Genomic DNA, 20194 nt, shown 5'->3' on the forward strand with positions numbered 1-20194 from the left:
CCCACCGCATAAATTGTTGACAAATACCCTTATCTATCTTCTCTACCCCACCCATGTGGCGATTATACTCTAGTATAGCCTGTGGGCATTCCACCTCAATGCGCTCCTTTTTCGAAGAGCTCCACCTTCTCACAACACTAGCCTCACCTGTGCAAACGAGTGTTGAGGGCACCGTCACAAGATTGTTGTCCTTCCATCGCACAAGGCCCACGTCTCCCTTTTCGGTCACCTTGATATCGGTGCTCCCACGCTCCTCCTTTCGCAGTTCTTTTTCGCCTTTCAGCTTACAACCGAGCAGCTTGTTGCACCTGATTGTACCAGTGGCAAGGATTCCAATACCTTTTAGCTCCCTCAGAAGCAACACAGACGTGAAGTAATTCTCAAAGAACAACTTTAGATTGCGGCGCTGTGGGAATGACTCCATAAGTCTCATTACTACTCAGCCCCCTAGACCAAGGTAGGAGAACTCCAGGTCTATGCCTGTGCATTTGCCCTGATACAGTTCAAAATCATGTGCCAGGCCATCGGTGCTGCACCGCACAAAGATCTTGACACCGGCAGGGTTTGGTTTACTTTTCACCACCTGTTTTGCAGGGACCCTTCCTGCAATTGCCACCATCTGCTCATCAATGCAGTTATTTTCAAGCACTTCAAGCTGAAGGCACTGGAACCGAATAACATCAAGGAGCGACCTCACCTTCCAGAACTTGTCCACGTTAGATGCATCCCTTGGCTCATTCTGGTCGGTTACGTGCAATGCGCTTCGCAGCTTAAAAAATCTATTTACCGCCATTGCATCTGCAATTGCAGAAATTCGGGTAGCGCTTTGCCAATACATGCGGGCACGTGGAAATTTCAGGACTCCCATATAAATCAAAATTCCAATAAACACTTTCATCTCTTGCACGGAGCAACAAAGTTCGGTTCCTATGTTCTGCAAGGCATAGATATCAGTGTACTCCGTGAAATCCTCAAAAATTTCGTCTGTGAAATAATTCATGAGTTACTTTAGCGGTTCTTCAGGCACTGACCCGCCCAGCGGCTTGTAGGTGCACTGTGTATCCACTGGATCGAAAGGTTTGGCGAGCCACTTTACATGTTTCACTTTTTTCGCAGGCCTCTCGTCACTGTCACTGTGTTCATCCTCGTAGTCTGCCGGATGCATTATAGGGTCATGCTCCTCGTCCAACGCAGTTACCTACAAGCGCAAAGGCAAAATGACCCAAATGCCAACAACAAATTTTGCCACTTGCACACTTACCGCTTGAACTGCCTGTACGTCGGCGACTTCATCGTCAGAAAGGTCGGCGTCTGACACATCTCCGTTCATGAGGCGTCAAAAAGCTGGTCGACAGAAGAGTTAGGAGCCTTTCATCGTGTTCTAGCATGATTCTGGATACCTATAACAAGAAAAAAAGACTCAGGAAAGCAGAAAAGCAACATTCGCAGCAGTTACAGAAGGATGAAGCAGCTGCCGCCTAAACAGTAGATTTAAGGCACGTTGTGTACAAATGTACACGCCATGGTAAACATGACCGCCGTTTCCTAACCAGCGGTACAATAAAAATAAATCCGTATTAATGTGATCTCTAGTAATTATCTATTAAGTGCGCAGCATTAGTTTTGCTTTAATCAAAGTTTTAACTAGACAGAAAAGATGACCATTTGTGTAGTACTTAGCATATATTGTTATGGGTTTGTTTGTTTGTTTGTTTGTACCAGTTGTCTTGGTATTTCTGTCACTATACAATGTAATGTTTCCACTCCTACCTTAGTCCTGGAAAGGACTGGTAGTATGTAATAAATAAATAAATAAATAAATAAGATAAAGTCAAGAGAACCTACTTGACGCGCCATAGAGCATGGAGGCATACATCTTGTTCTTCTGTTTTGGTAAACCATTTGGCGCGGCAATCGCGAGATGGCAGCACCATCCGGTAGAGCGGGAAATTTGAATGCGGGTTGAGTGGCCCAAGCGTTGATGATGACTATAGGAAGTCGCAAAAAGCTCGTGAAAATCGCGTGTTCAATTGTACACACCGTGTCGCAAAGGGTTTAAGGCTTTCACCTCACCGCACTTGAGGTCAACAAAGTGCCCCCCTGAACTTTTTACGTAATTTCCTTTCCTCAAAAAGCGTCGCGTTCAAAGGGTAAGGTGGTGGTGAAAACATTTATTACAAATGAACAGGAGGTATGTTTGGATCAGCCCGTAAGGGACCGATGCTTACAAACACTAGGTGGAGGTCCCTAGTATGGGTCCCCAGTGGCGGTTGCCGCCGCCCGGGCGCGCCCGACTAAGGCTTGTTGGGCCTGTAAGTCGTGGCAGCCGAGCAGGGTCGCCTCCCAGTCCTCCCGGGTTGGGTTGGGGATGGGGGGAATAGCGGAGTTGGAAGGGCAGGCCTACACCCTGTGATAGGTGTCAGAAGACACTGCACTACAGTGTGGGCAGCTGCCGCTAAAGGAGGGGTCAAAATGTTTTAGCGCTGCCGGGCACAGCAATGTATTGGTGAGAAGGCGGCGAAGGAGCCGCTCATCCGCCTTCTTCAGGCCTTTACATGGGCTAGGGTAAAGGCGATGACAATTTTGATAATATGTTGTAATATCTTTGAATGTATAGATCGGATTAAAAAGGCAAGGCAGCGCGCCGAACGGGTGGTGGCGTTCCGTGGACTGCCTTGCAGTGCTACAACACGCTGTCGCGCTCCACTCCTAAAGGCGAAGCTTAAGCATCATTAATTGGTAGTTAATTAGTATTTCGTCATTAATCAGTAATTAGTCACTAATTAGTATTTTGTGATTACTTCGTCATGAATTATGTGTGACGTATTCCAGTGGTGACGTCACCAGAGTCACATAGGCAAAGTGGCACAAATAACGGAGGAATGAAAGCAACGATTACAAAGATAAAAGGCAATACAAACCGGATACAGCTCACGAGGCAGGGCCAGGGTTGTGGCATGTTGCAAGTTGCGCGTCCGCGCCGAGGGTGGCGCCATGGTCGAAACGATTGCAGCGATCCTGGTATCGGCGGTAAACGCGGCTGCAGTTAAGCCCAATAAAAGTAAAATTTTTCGACTACTATCAATAATAAAAACATGCTTATGAACTAAATTATAACCAGCCATAGGTATTAAAAATAAGATATCACAGAAATTAGTTGCGAAGATGACGACGCGGGTAACACGGCAGCAGACGACAAGCAGACGACGCCCGGTCAGCCGCGCAAGCAGGTGCAAGAGAAAACGGCGACTTCGGCGACGTTCGCACTGCACCAGCGTCACTGCAGCGTCATGTCGCATATGTACTGTTCCGCGAAGTGGTGCAGCACATCCGGCAAGAGCGGAGAACATCTCTTCAGTGTTCCTGTCGACCAAAGGTATTTATGAATTCGCGACCTAGCGCACCCCTCTTTGCGTAACAAGTTTACAAAACCGTTAGTCACCTGTGCGCCCTTCTGACCGCCTTTGAGCGCTACAATTTGAAATTGCCAATGGAACAGAACGAATTTTTCCTGTACGATTTACTGCACCGGCTTTGTTTTTTTTTGCGAAATGAGTTTGATAAGGACGTTTAAGGGACATTAAAGCAAAATTAAAGGACGGTGCTGTAATTCGAGGTGGCCCAACGGTCAGTTTCCTCTCATAAGCGTGGGGCGATTTGCTACCTTGCTTTTCTCGTTCGCATTTGTGTGTTTGCGTGTGCTCACTGCCTGACTTGTCTCGCTAACTTTAATCCCTCTTAGATTTTGGTGCCCTCAAAGTCTATTTTGTATATGGTTATTCTAACTGCTGCACCGCAACGTCGACAGCGGAGCAATTTTAATGTTCATTCCGGTTCAGTTTTTTTTACGATGTTTAGCGCTTACATATTATTACGTGCGTGGTTTCTGCAGCAGCGATGCGCGCGTCGCACCTAAAATTATCGAGCTGGCCTGACTAATGCTGAATTCCAATGGCAGATCGAGACCGCTCCGTGGGATCGCGTACGGAGCGCGTCGGAGCGCGCAGCTTCGCCACCTCCCATATTACGATTGGAATGCGTGTGCTCCCTCGGGAGCGTGACGCCAGCGCCGCAGCGGCGAGCCGCGGAAACTAGGCGCGCCGCCGGATCGGACGCCCTGCTAGCTTCGTGTTCAAGTGCGATAGGAGTTGCGCGAGGCGCGATCTCCGCGTTGACAGGCGCCGTCTCGGCGAAACAAAAAGGAGGTAGTACGAAGGCAGTAATGTAAGACCAAAATCAAAGCGTATGTACAGGATGGTCCACTCTCCGTGAACACGCGAGTATGCGGCCGCGGTCTTCGGAGAGGCAGTGAGCCTGTCCCTGCCGTTCACGAAAAAAAATTACCGACGATTACGTTACTTCCTAATGCGAAATTTGAGCGCACCAAATAAGCTGTTTCACCTTTTCGATAGATTGAGGCAAAGAAATCGAGCAACACATGTATGCGCTATCACAGAATGTTTTTTTTTTTATTTTTCACACGTATTCCTTTAACAAAGACTCCACTAACAGTTCTTGACAGTCATGAAGGAAGCTTTGTGGTCGGAGAAATAGACTGATATATGTTCGACTTGGTACACCAATGCTTGATTCTCAAAGACGAGATCTATACAAGTGCCTCGCGAGGTTGTCACAGCCGTGGGACGCGTTACGAGCGAGAGGAACGGGATGTTCTCCCGCATAAGTGTTAGGAAATTGCTGTTTGTCTTTATGTCAACATTAAAGTCCCCCACTACTAACATCGGTGTGGATCGATGGACGGTTAATGCGAGTTGCAGGAAGTGCACGACGTCTTTCGTGAGTGCGGTAGGGGCGAAGTAGGCAGCTACTACCAGCAAGCCGTTGGGCAACTTTGCGGCGCACAGTTCGCCAACTTCATGTGACGTGCCAAACATTTCGACTGGTATTGCAGAGAGACCTGTGCGCAAGTAGATAGCGACTCCCGCCGCTCTGTTGTGGTCTCTGCGAGCACCACAGCAGTATAGGAAATCTATGATTTCGAGAGGCTCTTCGGGATCCATCCAGGTTTCAGCAAAGCAAAGTACAGAGGAATGGCGCAGAATGTGATCGTGGTGTACGTCCTTGGCATGTGCGGCAAGGGAGCGTACGTTAAGAATGTGGTTGTGAATGATGAATCAAGTGCTGCCAGCGAATGACGCGTCCATTGGCTGTCTGCGTGTGTTACTGATGTGTGGTTAACATGTTAAGCTTCGCCTGTAAGAGTGGAACGCGACAGCGTCTTGCAACGCTGCCAGGGAGTCCACAGAACGCCATCGCCAATTCGGCTGTACGCCTTGCTGGACGGTAAATTTATTTTTTGAGGAAAGGAAATGTATCTCTCTCGCATATCTGGGTGGACACCTGCACCTCGCCGTAAGGGAAAGGGGGAAGATGGGAGTGAACGAAGACGCCGTATTAGCTAGACGCGCCTTTGTTCATTGCAAACCATTCAGCTGGCATTACGGAGTGGCTAGCGTGCTCGTATCGCACTCCGGAGACCCTGGTTCGATTCCCCAACTCGACCAATTTCGTTCTCGGTTTTATAGATTTATGCGGTCTAACTAGAAAGGTTAATTAGGCTATTTCATATTTACATTATTGCATTTCTATCCATCGTGTTCTGTCATTAACCTGTCAATTGTTGGAACTGTCTAGGATGTTCGACACAACGTATATGAAACGAGCAACGTCTTACTGAGTGGGGAAGTGCGTGGTGGTGGAGGGAACGCGGCTTCGTACTTATCTGTTTTTTTTCAGCAGCGTCTCCTTCCGCGGACGCTGTTGTCGCTGCGGCGCGCGTCTTTCTTTTCTTTTCTTCTGACCTCTTCATTCTCTTCTATATTAATTAAGCTAATTGATTAATTAAGCAATTAACTAAACTCAGTCCAACTTAGTTGCAGCATCACTCTACGATCCCTTTGATTGGTTGCGTGGTTACTAGCCAAAGTACAATTGGCCCCATTTGAAATTCGCGCACTGTGACGTCACGAGCATTTCGACCAATTGAAAAGAGTTACATTCGGGGCGGAGCTGGTTACGAGGCCGACGCCGACGCCGACGCCGACGCCGACGACGACGCGAAACCCAGGAACGGACGCCAAAGAGCTGCGCTCTAAAATTACCGACGATTACGTTACTTCGTAATGCGAAATTTGAGCGCAGCAAATAAGCTGTTTCACCTTTTCGATAGATTGAGGCAAAGAAATCGAGCAACACATGTATGCGCTATGACAGAATTTTTTTTTTATATTTCACACGTATTCCTTTAACAAAGACTCCACTAACAGTTCTTGACAGTCATGAAGGAAGCTTTGTGGTCTGAGAAATAGACTGATATATGTTCGACTTGGTACACCAATGCTTGATTCTCAAAGACGAGATCTATACAAGTGCCTCGCGAGGTTGTCACAGCCGTGGGACGCGTTACGAGCGAGAGGAACGGGATGTTCTCCCGCATAAGTGTTAGGAAATTGCTGTTTGTCTTTATGTCAACATTAAAGTCCCCCACTACTAACATCGGTGTGGATCGATGGACGGTTAATGCGAGTTGCAGGAAGTGCACGACGTCTTTCGTGAGTGCGGTAGGGGCGAAGTAGGCAGCTACTACCAGCAAGCCGTTGGGCAACTTTGCGGCGCACAGTTCGCCAACTTCATGTGACGTGCCAAACATTTCGACTGGTATTGCAGAGAGACCTGTGCGCAAGTAGATAGCGACTCCCGCCGCTCTGTTGTGGTCTCTGCGAGCACCACAGCAGTATAGAAAATCTATGATTTCGAGAGGCTCTTCGGGATCCATCCAGGTTTCAGCAAAGCAAAGTACAGAGGAATGGCGCAGAATGTGATCGTGGTGTACGTCCTTGGCATGTGCGGCAAGGGAGCGTACGTTAAGAATGTGGTTGTGAATGATGAATCAAGTGCTGCCAGCGAATGACGCGTCCATTGGCTGTCTGCGTGTGTTACTGATGTGTGGTTAACATGTTAAGCTTCGCCTGTAAGAGTGGAACGCGACAGTGTCTTGCAACGCTGCCAGGGAGTCCACAGAACGCCATCGCCAATTCGGCTGTACGCCTTGCTGGACGGTAAATTTATTTTTTGAGGAAAGGAAATGTATCTCTCTCGCATATCTGGGTGGACACCTGCACCTCGCCGTAAGGGAAAGGGGGAAGATGGGAGTGAACGAAGACGCCGTATTAGCTAGACGCGCCTTTGTTCATTGCAAACCATTCAGCTGGCATTACGGAGTGGCTAGCGTGCTCGTATCGCACTCCGGAGACCCTGGTTCGATTCCCCAACTCGACCAATTTCGTTCTCGGTTTTATTGATTTATGCGGTCTAACTAGAAAGGTTAATTAGGCTATTTCATATTTATATTCTTGTATTTCTATCCATCGTGTTGTGTCATTAACCTGCCAATTGTTGGAACTGTCTAGGATGTTCGACACAACGTATATGAAACGAGCAACGTCTTACTGAGTGGGGAAGTGCGTGGTGGTGGAGGGAACGCGGCTTCGTTCTTATGTTTTTTTCAGCAGCGTCTCCTTCCGCGGACGCTGTAGTCGCTGCGGCGCGCGTCTTTCTTTTCTTTTCTTCTCACCTCTTCATTCTCCTCTATATTAATTAGGCTAATTGATTAATTAAGCAATCAACTAAACTCCGTCCAACTTAGTTGCAGCATCACTATACGATCCCTTTGATTGGTTGCATGGTTACTAGCCAAAGTACAATTGGCCCCATTTGAAATTCGCGCACTGTGACGTCACGAGCATTTCGACCAATTGAAAAGCGTGACATTGGGGGCGGAGCTGGTTACGAGGCCGACGCCGACGCCGACGCCGACGCGAAACCCAGGAACGGACGCCAAAGAGCTGCGCTCTAAAAAGTGGCGGACGACGCGCAGGCAAGTCGCTCGCTGCTCGATTTTCCGGCCTTGCGACTGCGAGACGCAAGCCGCTGAGCCAATCAGCGAGACAGTCGAGCTTTCCGCAACGACGCCGCCCGCGGACACGCCGAGCGACGAACTGCGCTGCCCCCCGGCCAACGTTTCTCCCTGGCTGCCGTAGTCGTCGCTAAGCCTAACTGTTTTTCTTCGATGCCGCAGCTGAGGGCGCTTCGGAACTGGCCAGCGCTGTAGTAAAGGTGCTACCAGCGTCACCGTTTTACTGTGTACCTCGTCTCATAATAAAATAAAGACATGATCGATTTCTGCGACGCCTCCAACAGCGGAGCTAGCAGACAGCAGGCCAGCCGCACTGGGCATCGGGAAGAAATTTGCTTGTATCGCAGTTATCACTTCTACCAGCAACTCGGTATTGGCCAACGATCCTCAAAAATGATTCATTTTTTACATTCCTCTACTCCAGGGCTTGTTATGAACGCGAACAAAGAATATTAGCGCATTTTTCTGACGCCGGCGGCAGGCATACAGGCCGGCAGCTTCACACTCGCTGTCCGTTTCAGACGAATCTTCACTGCTGGACTCTGAGCTTTCAGTGCCCGAGTCGGAACTGTCACTTCCATGAGGCAAAATTAGTGCCGCACAGCTCGAAGCAAGATCATAGCCGTCCACTGTTGACTGGAAAGTGCCCGGCTGTCCTGGCTCGCCCGGCTCACCATGAAGCGGCTGCTGCTGGTCGCGGCAGGAAGCAGACGCGGGGAAAAGAAAACGTCACGCGAGGTTCCGGTCACATCCGCCGATTTCGGCGGATCAAGTTTTGCTGCTCCACGGAGCGATCCGGGATTTACGCCTGATCCCGATCTGCCATTGGAGTATACAACTCGCGCTCCCATTTTACCATTGGAATACGACTGATCCAAAACGAGCAGAAAAACTTGATCCCGATCTGCCATTGGAATTCAACATTACACCAGTAGTTTGGAACACCGCGCTGAAAGTCGATTCCTATCCCCTGACATATCTCTTATCTCATGCGTGGTCCTTGACTGCTTTCGGATAAGTTCGCCTAGTTCGTGTTTCCTTTCCGCGCGTCGTTTCCGGCGGATGGTTGAAGGCAATGTAGCTTTGGGATATTCACTTGAGAGGCAGCGCCTTTTGCACGGAAAGAGGAAAGGGGGAGGAGGGGGGAAGCATCTTTTTTTTCTTAGGTACCCGTCTTCGAGGCAGCGCGTTTTGCACGGTGGGGAAATGGGGGGGGGGCATTTTTTTTTTACTTTTTGGGGACCCAACTTTCTTGCCTCTCCCCCCCCCCCCTCACTTTTTGAAAGAGCAGTGTTTCCTATTATTGTTTTGCACAGTGAAAGCACAAGGTGAAAAACGATGCCTACTGGTTCATTGACCAGCTGTTCTCAATCTGTAGGGTAGCAAGCTGATTATTCTTTCGGTTAACCTCCCTGCCTTTCCTCTTCTACATCCTCCTCCTGTTCTCAATCTAGACTTCAAACTTCTGGGAAAGCTGCTTTCTGCCACAGCATTGTTGGCATAGCTACATTGGCGTGGGTTCCATGCAGGAATAAAAAAAAATTGGATCATGGGTGGTGGTCAGCCTGCAAATGTCTGGAGAGAAGTGCGAGTCATAATTTCTATGGTAAGATTCGGCTTCAGTCTGCTGTGCAGCTCTGCCTCCATTCCCATCCGCTGCGTAAAATTATGCCGCTCCCAAAAAGTACTTAAACATAAAAGTAGTTTTTGCTACGTAAGCCAAAAACAGATCACAAAATGAAATCGTACCCTCAAGGATTTTAAGGATTGTGGCTTGTTTACTACAGCCAGACATAAAAAAAATGATTATTTGGCTATTTTTTCAGATTTTCACCTTGGCTGAAATATGCCAACAGGCCAGACCTTCTTCACAATCAAAAGGAGAACATCCACTGGACCTACAGGCTCTGCTCAAAACACTTCACGAGAGATTGCTTCACTAGTGATGCCCGCACAAGGTTGACGCTTGGAGCAATCCCTTCCGTGAAGGTGCAAGAGCCTCGCCTTAGGGCCTTGGTCCACCCGGGTAAGCAAAATTCCTGTGCGAGTAAATTCTTCTCAAGCTTGATCCTTCAATATATCTTCTGTCTCTTTTTATCGCAGATTTCTATGAGGAAGGTGGTGCGGCACAAGGTGAGGCACTTTCTTCAGAAAAATTCATCCTGTAAATCTAAGATAAAAGGAAAGCGGGGCCAACTGCAAGCATAACTTGCTGAGCACAAAACTTTCCTACTTCAATGTCCTGTCGCCATTGCTTCAGTTACATCAGTCTGCAATGATGTACCATGCTGTAGCTTAAATTTCTCTAAACTATAGAGACAGTTAGGAGCTGGACAATGCACCCCTGCAGCAGTTTGGAAAGCTATTCTTACAGCTTGGTATTTATATTCTTGTCAATAATTTTTGCTGCTCATTGGAATGAATCAAGGGCAAAGTGCGGGAATTCACTGAGACAATTGTGGTAAATTCTAATAATGTGGAAGTTTGGGCTTGCTGGTAGCATGACATACAAAATAGCACAACAGCACACAGAGAGCCATGTACGAATAAACACAAACACACAAGCACTAACTGCGAGCAGTTTATTGTGAACCACAAGGTGGTAAATATACATTTAGTGGCCACATATTGCACAAACATTCGAGGTGAACATTTTAGTGGTTTCTTAGACAAACTAATTCTTTGAGATATAGGCCACCAGGTTGTTTAACGATGCACATGTCACTTAAGCTATCTGATTTCTGCCTGAATGATTTCGCGAGTAAGTTTGCAAGCATTAATAGTGGTGACACTGCATTGTTCAAAAAAAGTTTGCTCTTGGATTTGCATTTTCTGCAATGCACACCATGCATTTACGGCCTCGAGGTTTCCAATGAACTGTTTAACGCTTGTGTGTTTTCTGTTTTGCCCCTGTGTGCTGTAGCACTATTTTGTATGTTGCGGTATATTCATCTGGCAAAATGTTCTTTTATAATTGAATTTCTTACAAACTTGCAACACCCCTTTAAGCCCAATTTAGGAACAGACAAACTGAGAGGAAGATAAACCGTTACGAATAGAACACCACTGCTAGACTGTGTATTGAGCAGAAGCTGCTGCTATGAAGAGCTTGACCGGTTATCTGTTTTTTTCCTTCTTCCCATAGGTATCGGTTCCGCTGCAGCATCGCAGTCCGCTGGTGCACCAGTGGAAATCTTGCTTGACCATGGTAAGTCTCCCTGCGTTCTTACATAGGAAAGCATCCCTACGCATTCACTACACTAGTTGGTTTGTTTTCCTTTGAAGTAACTTTGCGGTACCTCTATTTCAGACTACTGTCTTACACCACTGACATATGCGTCAGGGACATCCATTGCCGCAGATTATGCCGTCCATGGCACAGGTAAGTGCAATAAGCGGGGATCTGTTTTACATAAATGCTCGAGGTGAAGAAATTTCCATTTGGTTGAGGCTAATACTGCAATCGAGCATTACTTCTTAGTGAAGATTTATAACATGCGCAATCCTCACGTAAGGTATTGAGAGCTATGTCTTCACACAGCAAAATACGCGTATACTTTACTAATTGATGTGTTTAAATTGGGAGCAACTAAGTAGTGCTTTAATTGCAGGCTACCAGCACACCACCGGTTCCCCGCAGTTTACTGCTGCTGAGACTAGCACTCCTCCCCTCCCTGGCGACGATGGTGTGTATAGTGAACTGTTACAGTAGTGACAATGTACGAAAATTGAAAAGTTAACTGCACCACTATTGCTACATCATTGCACATAGCTTAACACTATGCAGTTGTATCAGTGCACAGTAATGTCGCGGGAGTTCAATAATTAGCTGCGTCACACATCGCGCTATACTACCAGTCCGAACACCACAAATTCTTTTGAAAGAGAAGAATCAAGTTTTAACTTTATGCTTATTAAGTAGTATTGCATATCTTTTTCTGTGAGACTATGTTTAAAGGCATTGTTTACGTGGTGGACATCTCTGTTTTCTGTAGAGCATTTTATATATACCCACTTTTTTGTTCAGCTCAATGAACACATTGAATACCCTTCTCAGGCAGACGTCGTGAAACTTGCTTCACTAGCTTGTTGCTCATCATTCAGATATATGCTTTAAATCTAGCCTAAGAAAGTGAACCTGAGCAGTAAAATACCTGATTTCAATAGTTTGTGGTCGCTGAGTTTTTCTTTCTTTGACAGGCGCTACCCAGACCGCTACCTTCAGAGTGCCCACACCAGCACCACGGGAATCAATTGATTATGGTAGGTTCTCCAAGAAAGCATGAGAATTTATTGCAAAATACAACCTCCCATCTACATTCAAAACTATGGACCAGTAACCTTGATAGTTTCATAGTGGGCACTGACGGGCCCATAATAGAGGGTAAGTTGTGCTTGACCGCAAAAAAATATGTTTATATTCCTGGATTTTTTCATTTGCCTAACTGAAGTATTCTATGAAAAATGTACACATTTTTCAGGCACTGTTGGGTAAATGCCCAAGCTGTGTAATGTTGTCAAAACAAAACATGCAGTTACAAGCCTACATTTAGCGGCTTTGTTCTCAAAGTTCTTAATTTACTGATAGAACAACATACATAGAGCACTCGTGATGCCAATTGTATGATAGCAGTGTTTACATGAATGTGACTAGTCTCAACTTTCTGGTGGATTGTACGAGGGAAATGCATCAGGACAGCATACATATCGCGTTAAGCGAAAGAGCTGCTACTGGGGCTAGTTGGAAATGCATCCTTGAGGGTATTAGGAAGTGCCAGCAAAAATACAAAGGGAGGAACATATGAGTGCTTCGTCCTGTGTGTGTGTCCTTCTCTGCATTTTGCTAGCACTAACCTATACCCAGCCAGACGAGGATAGATCAAGAAGGGAAAGCAGCGTGCAGCAGTGAATGGAAACAGGTGACGTGTAGCCAGTTGGATTGCCTCCCAACACCTGCACTGGACAGAGCACTTCCCAGCGGAAGATAAAAGCAGCCTACGCAGAAAGTGCGCGCGGCTTGCCCCTCCGCAGCCTGCACTGGACATGTCGCCACTAGACTTGATGTGGTGCATGTAAATGATGGCGCAACAGCTGAACGAGATACACAAGGAAGTATATAATGCACCATGGTAACATTTCTGTAAATATTGCTTATGTATCCTCGAAAATTCCCTCAGACAACTGTTAATAGGAAAGCCATACTTTGTAAGGGCTGTTGGTTTCTTTCATTATTTCATGAAATTCTGCATGCTCTGTGTTCAAATTCTTTTTTGCCAACTGTATTTTCTGTGGTTGGGAATTTGTGGTCCTTTGACAGGAAAATTTTGAGACCAATAAAGGATAAAATTCCCTTATGAATGGTCATTTCTGTCCCAAGAACAGTATAAGTCATGCCTCGTTAATAGAGACACTTTGGTTTCGCATAAAGGGTTCCATAAAGTGGGCCTCTCGTAATAACGAATCATGAAGAAAAACGAAAGAAAATATCTTTACAGAAAAAAAACATTTAATGGTTGCAGACCGCTTCTGTGCATAGTAGCGGACCATGAAGTGAGTATTGGGCAATCTTAGCAGCTCGAGGAGCATATCGAAAATAGCGTGGTATATGTTGAAGCATGTTTTGATGGCATAGTAGTGTTTGAGGCACATAATAGTGCTTCTTGGCGTTGTTGAAGTATCTGCTACTACGACTGTTCAGATCCAAGGACCCTGTGCTCACTCGTCTGAGAACAGCTGAATGTGGTTTTCAATGCAGCATACAGAATTTTGTTGTCACAGGCACTCGTGCAATGCAGCAAATGGTCAGGCATGTTGACCGGGCACCTAACCGCTGTAAAGCATGAAACCATGGACACATAGAAAGGCCATTACAACGACATTTGCTCATTCGCTGCCTTCTGCCGAGTTTCTGCACTTAAATCATAAGCGGTAGAACAACAGGTAGAGGCATAAGGACTTTGTTCTCGTTGCTGTCCATATTAAAGGAACAAAAACACATGAATACCAATGGGATCCATACATTTTTAACCTGTCTGTTGTCTGCGCAGTGAGTTTCCATAAAGCAACGCGTAAATGTAGTGGAAAAGTTTCGTCACCATTAAAGCTGTCTATATCAGAGCGGTCACATTAATGGGGCACGACTGCATTCATCGATTCGCACAAAAAACGACATGGCACTGCGTGGTGGGCAATTAGTAGCCCTATGACTACACCCTAATCGTGATTTTGTGTGGGATATAGGTTTCTCTATGAGGCTCACAAAAAAAATTTCTTTGCTTTCTTCTATGTTTTTTTCAGCTGAAGCTGGTCCTAGTGGCCTCAGTAGTACCACAGAGGTCAGCGCTGCATGACCAGAGGTGACGCCAGTGCCAGAAACACCAAAAAGCAGAAGTAAAAAACGCACAACTGCGTACAGCCCTAGCACAAAAAGGCGCTTCGAGAAATTGCATTCTGGAAGCGACAGGTACCGTAAAGCTCTGGGCAGGATCACAAAAAGGCACCAATCAATCCGAATAACGCAGCAGGAGGCTTTGAGGAAGCTTGAACCGCATTTGCCACAAGATCTTATTGAATTGGTTAAAGCTCAAATCAGGCTCTATTCTTTTCCAAAATCCAAAAAGCATTGGTCAAGACAACTGAAACAATTCGCTCTCAATTTGTTCTTTCATTCTCCAAAAGCTTATCGATTCCTCAGAGAAATGCTGCATTTGCCACATGTGAGGACGCTGAGGCGCTGGCTGGCAGACATCCCAATGACACCTGGTATTATTCCAGGTGCCATGGATGCAATAGAATCAATTAAAAAAGATTGGCCACTACAAGACAAAGCATGCTGTCTTTTATTCGATGAAATATCCTTGAAAAAAAATTTGATGTATGATCAATCCAAAGACAATGTAATTGGCTTCACAGATGATGGGAGTACCAGGACTTCTTGTGTGGCAAACACAGCTCTTGTTGTGGCTGTGTCTGGCATATCAAGAAGTTGGATGCAGCCAGTAGCCTTTGCAGCGTCCCACAATGCAACTTCTGCCCTTGCAATGCGCAAGCTGCTGTTAGATTTAATTCAGCAGCTTGAAAGAAAAGGTCTTCTGGTGAAAGCGGTCATCTGTGATCAAGGGTTGAACAATGTCAACCTGTCAAAAATGCTCATCCATTCTATCCGTGAGCCATATTTCATTGTCAACAACCGCAAAATATACTTTATGTTTGACACCCCACACTTAATCAAATGCACAAGGAATAATTTGCGAACACATAAGCCCACAATTGGCTCTGAGGTTGTTGCCTGGACATACATCAAAACCCTTTACCAAAAAACTCGTAGCATAGATCAGGCCTCTACCACACCGACTGAGCATCTGAAAAGCAGATTGGCAAAAAAACTAAATGACCAACACATCTACAGGATGCCCTTTACTGACATGAGAGTTAAGTATGCCACACAAGTGTTCAGCGAATCTGTGTCTGTGGCACTCCTCACTCTCATCGCCATTCAGGAGCTTCCTGTAGATGCCAAATTTACAGCAGAGTTTACGGAAAGGATGGATAAGCTTTTTGACTGCCTGAATAGTTCGGCCCTGAAAAACAAGGACGACAAGTTACGGTACGCAATGGCTGAGGGCACCATGTCTTTCTTGAGTCGTGCATAGATTCGATCGCTCAGTGGCATTTTGGTAGTCCTCTGGACAAGCAACCTCACACCATCAAAGGTTGGCAGATCGCAATCAAAGCCTTGCTTCTGCTGTAGACAGATCTAAAAGAAGATTTCGATTTCACCCATCTTTTCACTCGTCGATTGCAGCAAGATCCCTTGGAAAATTTTTTTGTAACAATTCGTCAAAAACATGGCTGCAATGAGACACCTAATGTGTACCAATTCGTGTCTGCTCTAAAACATATTTGGATTGGCAAACTCTTTAAATTATCTCAAGGAAACTGCGAAGTGACAACAAATGCGTTCCTCACCAATTTGGGGAGTGTTCCTGCATTATTGTCATCAAGCAGCACTCCAACCACAAACCACAGCAGGCAGCAAGGCTCAGATTCATCTGACGTGCCAGCATTTTCACACGATGCCTTTGACATAGTATATGAAAATGTTGTATACCATGTCGCTGGCACTCTTGTGAAGAGCTTTCTTGACCAGAGGACTTCAGGTTGCACATGTGAAGGAACACTCCTTGCAGCAGACGGTGGCTCTCTCCATGGGCGCCACCAGTTCTTTGCACTACTCAAGGAGAATGGTGTTCCTGAGCACCTTTTCAGCTCAATCGCCACAACATCTGAGGAATGCCTAAATTATATAAAGGAATTGGATTCGGCCTTCAGAAAAGAAATCTTGTACTGTGCCCATTTATCCAATGTGTGCAGGACCCTTGTTGAAAGGATGCCAAGGCAGGAAACCATTTTCTGTTCACTAGGCTGCAGAATGAAATTTCTCAAATTATTCTGCCACACAAGGCTACATTTACACCTTTGATTCGTAAACAGGAACACAACAAAAACAAAACAGAGTGCTCCTGCCAGAAAAAAGCGTAAATTAGCTGGCTAAATTAATGGTGCACCGAGTTAGGTTAGGATTATTATATTCGTTTTTTTGGTTTGGTATGGTTTATTGGGGGTTTAACGTCCCAAAGCAACTCAGGCTATGAGAGATGCCGTAGTGAAGAGCTCCGGGAATTTCGACCACCTGGTGCTCTTTAACGTGCACTGACATTGCACACTACATGCGCCTCTAGCAGTTCACCTCCATCAAAATTCTACTGCCGTGGCCAGGAATGAACCCGCGTCTTTCGGGTCAGCAGCCAAGCACCAGGTTATTTAATGCTGCTTACTGATCATGTGCCCTCTCTTTAACTTCTTTTTTACTTTTTTTAATGTATACAAGTGTTTATGTGCCTGTTTATACACAGTCCTGTTCCGATTGCCCATATACTATGTCGACTGCTTTTGCTCCTGCTGCGTTACTTCCTTTAGAAAGTACAAGTTTGCTTTCTGGAGGGGTTGTGTGCCCTGTTAGTTTGAACATTGCTATGACCAGTGGTTTGCAATTTACTCAATAATGCCGGATGGCAACAGCTTACACAGGGTGCCGCTAAAAACCCGTGTGTTTAAGCTTCTTTCTCTTCCTGTGCGACAAGCACGCAGTCACAGAGCCCCTTAAGGAATGCCAGAAATCAGTTAATAATGACTGGCTGTATGTTAAAAATAGTCTCTTGCAGCATGATTTGGGCAAAATTAAAATTGTGAAACACATCATACATAATGTCGAGGCACACGTAGACACAGGTGCCCACAAAAACCAAAGGTGCTGTGCAGACCCAAGGGGTTTGTGGTATATTACTTGGCAACCCCTGGTCATGGCTTGCACTCGGTTGTGCAGCTGGAAAATTTACTGATGGCTAGAACCTACAGGCAGCAAAAACAGACTGACTCAGGTGCTCGGCTCTGTACCGATTAAGAGGGCTGTACGCATAAGATGCAAATTGGTTGACATATGTGCTCATGTCGAATAGAAGCGTGCTCAGACTACGCTGCACTGCTATTCACAGTTGATGTGCGTTTTTGTTTCAGGAAGTTGTAACGTTTGAGGTTTCACTTCCTGAAGTAATACATGGGCTATGAGAGACGCAGTATCAGTGGCCGGCAGATTATACTAAACTATATGGCGTCCCTAAATGTGTGCTGATACTGTACAGTACACGGACCGCTTGCAATTTACCACTCAGTAATATATTAACTTGACACTGTGGTGGATGCAATATATTGTAACAAAGAGAAGAATTGCCGGTTTGTTTACACTCTGTGCGTTGTTTTCATTTCTCTAACGTCCTCTTTATATGCACGCATACTTTTGGTTGCCACCCAGTGTATTGTAACGGCAAACTGAATTAATGACCTCTCCGGCCATGGCCGCAATTGTTCGGTGGATTTTCAAAAAGTCTTCTCTGCACATGACTCTGGACCTGCCTTGGTTGCAACTTCCTACCCTTGGCATCAACAAAAAAACAAGTAACCTAAACAGGGAATGGCAGATGAGCTATGCCGTACAGCATGCCAGCCTGTAACTCATCTGCAAAAGTTAGCTAAACATGCCCAAGCTTAGCCGAGTCATACAGTGAGCTTTTCTTGGAGTCTTTATACTAAGCACTAGCACTGCAGCATATTATGTTGTCCCTAGCCCAATGCACTGTGATTGCTTCTGCACGAGTCAAAGGCTGAAACTTTTCTCTGCCTTTCTCTGTGTGTCTACTTAAATTCATAGCCACAGACTGATGCATTTGAATACATATCAGATGTTTTACTTCCCTGCTATTTACCTGAATCTCTTACGCATTTGATTATGTATGCTGTACCTACCTTGATACTTTTTTTATTCTCTATAATATTCTCTGCGCGCTCATGTCTTCTAAGTTTACATAATGGCTTATTTTAATTTTGATTTTTAGGATGCCTGTCACTGACATTGCAATGCCACTGATTCCTGAAATCACTTTTTGAACACAGTTTGTCACTGCTGATGGTCTTTTAATAAATTGTTCTTTGTACAAAACCATTTACGCTTTTCGTTCTCGAGCGAGCGCAGCTGCTAAAAGCAGTCGCGCCGCTCGCCACCATGCACCATGCACCATGCTACATCAACAGATACATCGAAATACAAAAGCGAGGGAACAGATTCGGTAAGTACTCAGGAAATCAAGCGTGAATGCAGCGCGGGAGCAGTTAATCCCCAGTATTTACAAAGCTTGGATCGAGCTAGCGGCCGCCAGCACCAGGAACGCGCGAGCAACCGGCCGCAACCAGCCGCCTGAACGTGCGCCGCCTAATTGGATTTTGGATTGACTTGTTGGCTTGGATTGGCTTGGCTCGGGGAGTTTTGAGCAATTCATGCGTTTACCGCCTCTCCCAGGTGTCTCCACCATCGCTTTCGAAAAAAAAAACGTCCCCATTGGCTCTATGAGAGTGTCACTCCCTTGGCAGGGCGGAAGAGATTCCCCAGACACTAACAGCAAACGATTGTGTCCACATGGAGTAGTGCACAGCATGTGTGGTTTGGGGTGGTGTGTTGAACACTAGACCCATTTCAAGATTTTGACTAGTACCATCTACCAGCAATGTGTTATGCCCGTAAACATTTCATGCTTACTCTACTCTCGGTTACGGGAGAGGCAGAGATTTTTTTTTTAACCTGCATCCACGTCGCAAAGCATGCAAGCGGTTTTGCAAATCGTCCCCATCGAAATGCGGACACCGCAGCCGGTATTCGTTCCCGCGACCTTGGTGTCGACAGCCGGACACAATAGACACTGGTAAGACAGCGACAAGCACGGTGGAAGAAAATACGACGAGCGCTGACTAGCCGCACTAACTGATCTTACAAAGTTTGTTTATTCTTTTCTCTCATCCATCTTCTTTTTTTTTCTCCTGGCGACTGTTTCTCTTCTATTTATATTTTATTTCTGATATTTTATTCTTTTCATGTCTTTTTTTATCCTCCTTTCTGTGCTTATTTTTATTCTTTATTTTATTACACAGTCGGTGGCCATCTGCGCTGCGCGTGACTTCGCTCGGTTTCGCGCATGCGCAGAAGTGGCAAATCTGACCGGTTCACGCGAAGCGCGGTGTTGATGACTCTAGTGAAGCTTTTCGCTTCACTCTCGGCGGTCGACTCAAGCACGCCGCGAGCGCAGGCAGGAATAAGATACCGGCCCATCCGGTAGAGTGTATGCTTAGGGCTACTCTGTTAGTCGACCGAGTAAGGAAGGGCGGCGGGCAAGAATACATAGGGTGGTGCTCATTACGCACTTCACCGCCAAGTGCATAAAAACAATCTTGGTCCCCGATATGATTGCTGCACACACAACAGTCTGCGCTGGCCATTTTTCCCATTCTCAGTGTAAATAGTTATGATTATAGCAGCTTGTGTGTTCAAAGCAATGCTTCCGGCAAGCTCTGTGCCGCACGCCGACCGTTATGCACTAATAAACCGCCTACGGATCAGCATAAAAAGCGTGCGGCTGTTGCCACCGCAATAGTATATGTTCAAAATAAGCTACCAGCAACTCGTCCAGAAAAACAATTAGAAAGCAAATAACTCGACATCCGTTCTTTTAAGCCGTAAAAATTCTTTACAGAACCATCCGTTCCTGCATTAAGGAGAGCTGCGTGACCTCAGCTGTAGCCTGAGGTTGACTCCACCGCCACTGGCTCTAGTGATGATGCTCGCGCCCACGTATTACACGTCGTGAAAACGAG

At 46.1% G+C, this 20194-nt stretch overlaps 1 protein-coding gene across 1 annotated transcript; it reads left to right on the forward strand.

The window, feature by feature from the left end:
- Window positions 1–3197: 3197 nt before the first annotated feature.
- LOC149327079 (uncharacterized) lies at window positions 3198–14668 on the forward strand. The gene is made up of 8 exons (XM_089563708.1): window positions 3198–3376; window positions 9763–9962; window positions 10040–10069; window positions 11082–11144; window positions 11247–11318; window positions 11548–11622; window positions 12137–12199; window positions 14234–14668. The coding sequence occupies exons 1-8, from the start codon at window positions 3291–3293 to the stop codon at window positions 14284–14286; spliced, it is 642 nt and encodes a 213-aa protein (XP_089419834.1). The 5' UTR covers window positions 3198–3290; the 3' UTR covers window positions 14287–14668.
- The last annotated feature ends 5526 nt before the right edge of the window (window positions 14669–20194 follow it).

The sequence above is a fragment of the Amblyomma mixtum genome, chromosome 10 (assembly GCF_055824585.1).
Source record: "Amblyomma mixtum isolate Tamu chromosome 10, ASM5582458v1, whole genome shotgun sequence".
NCBI lineage: Eukaryota > Metazoa > Arthropoda > Arachnida > Ixodida > Ixodidae > Amblyomma > Amblyomma mixtum.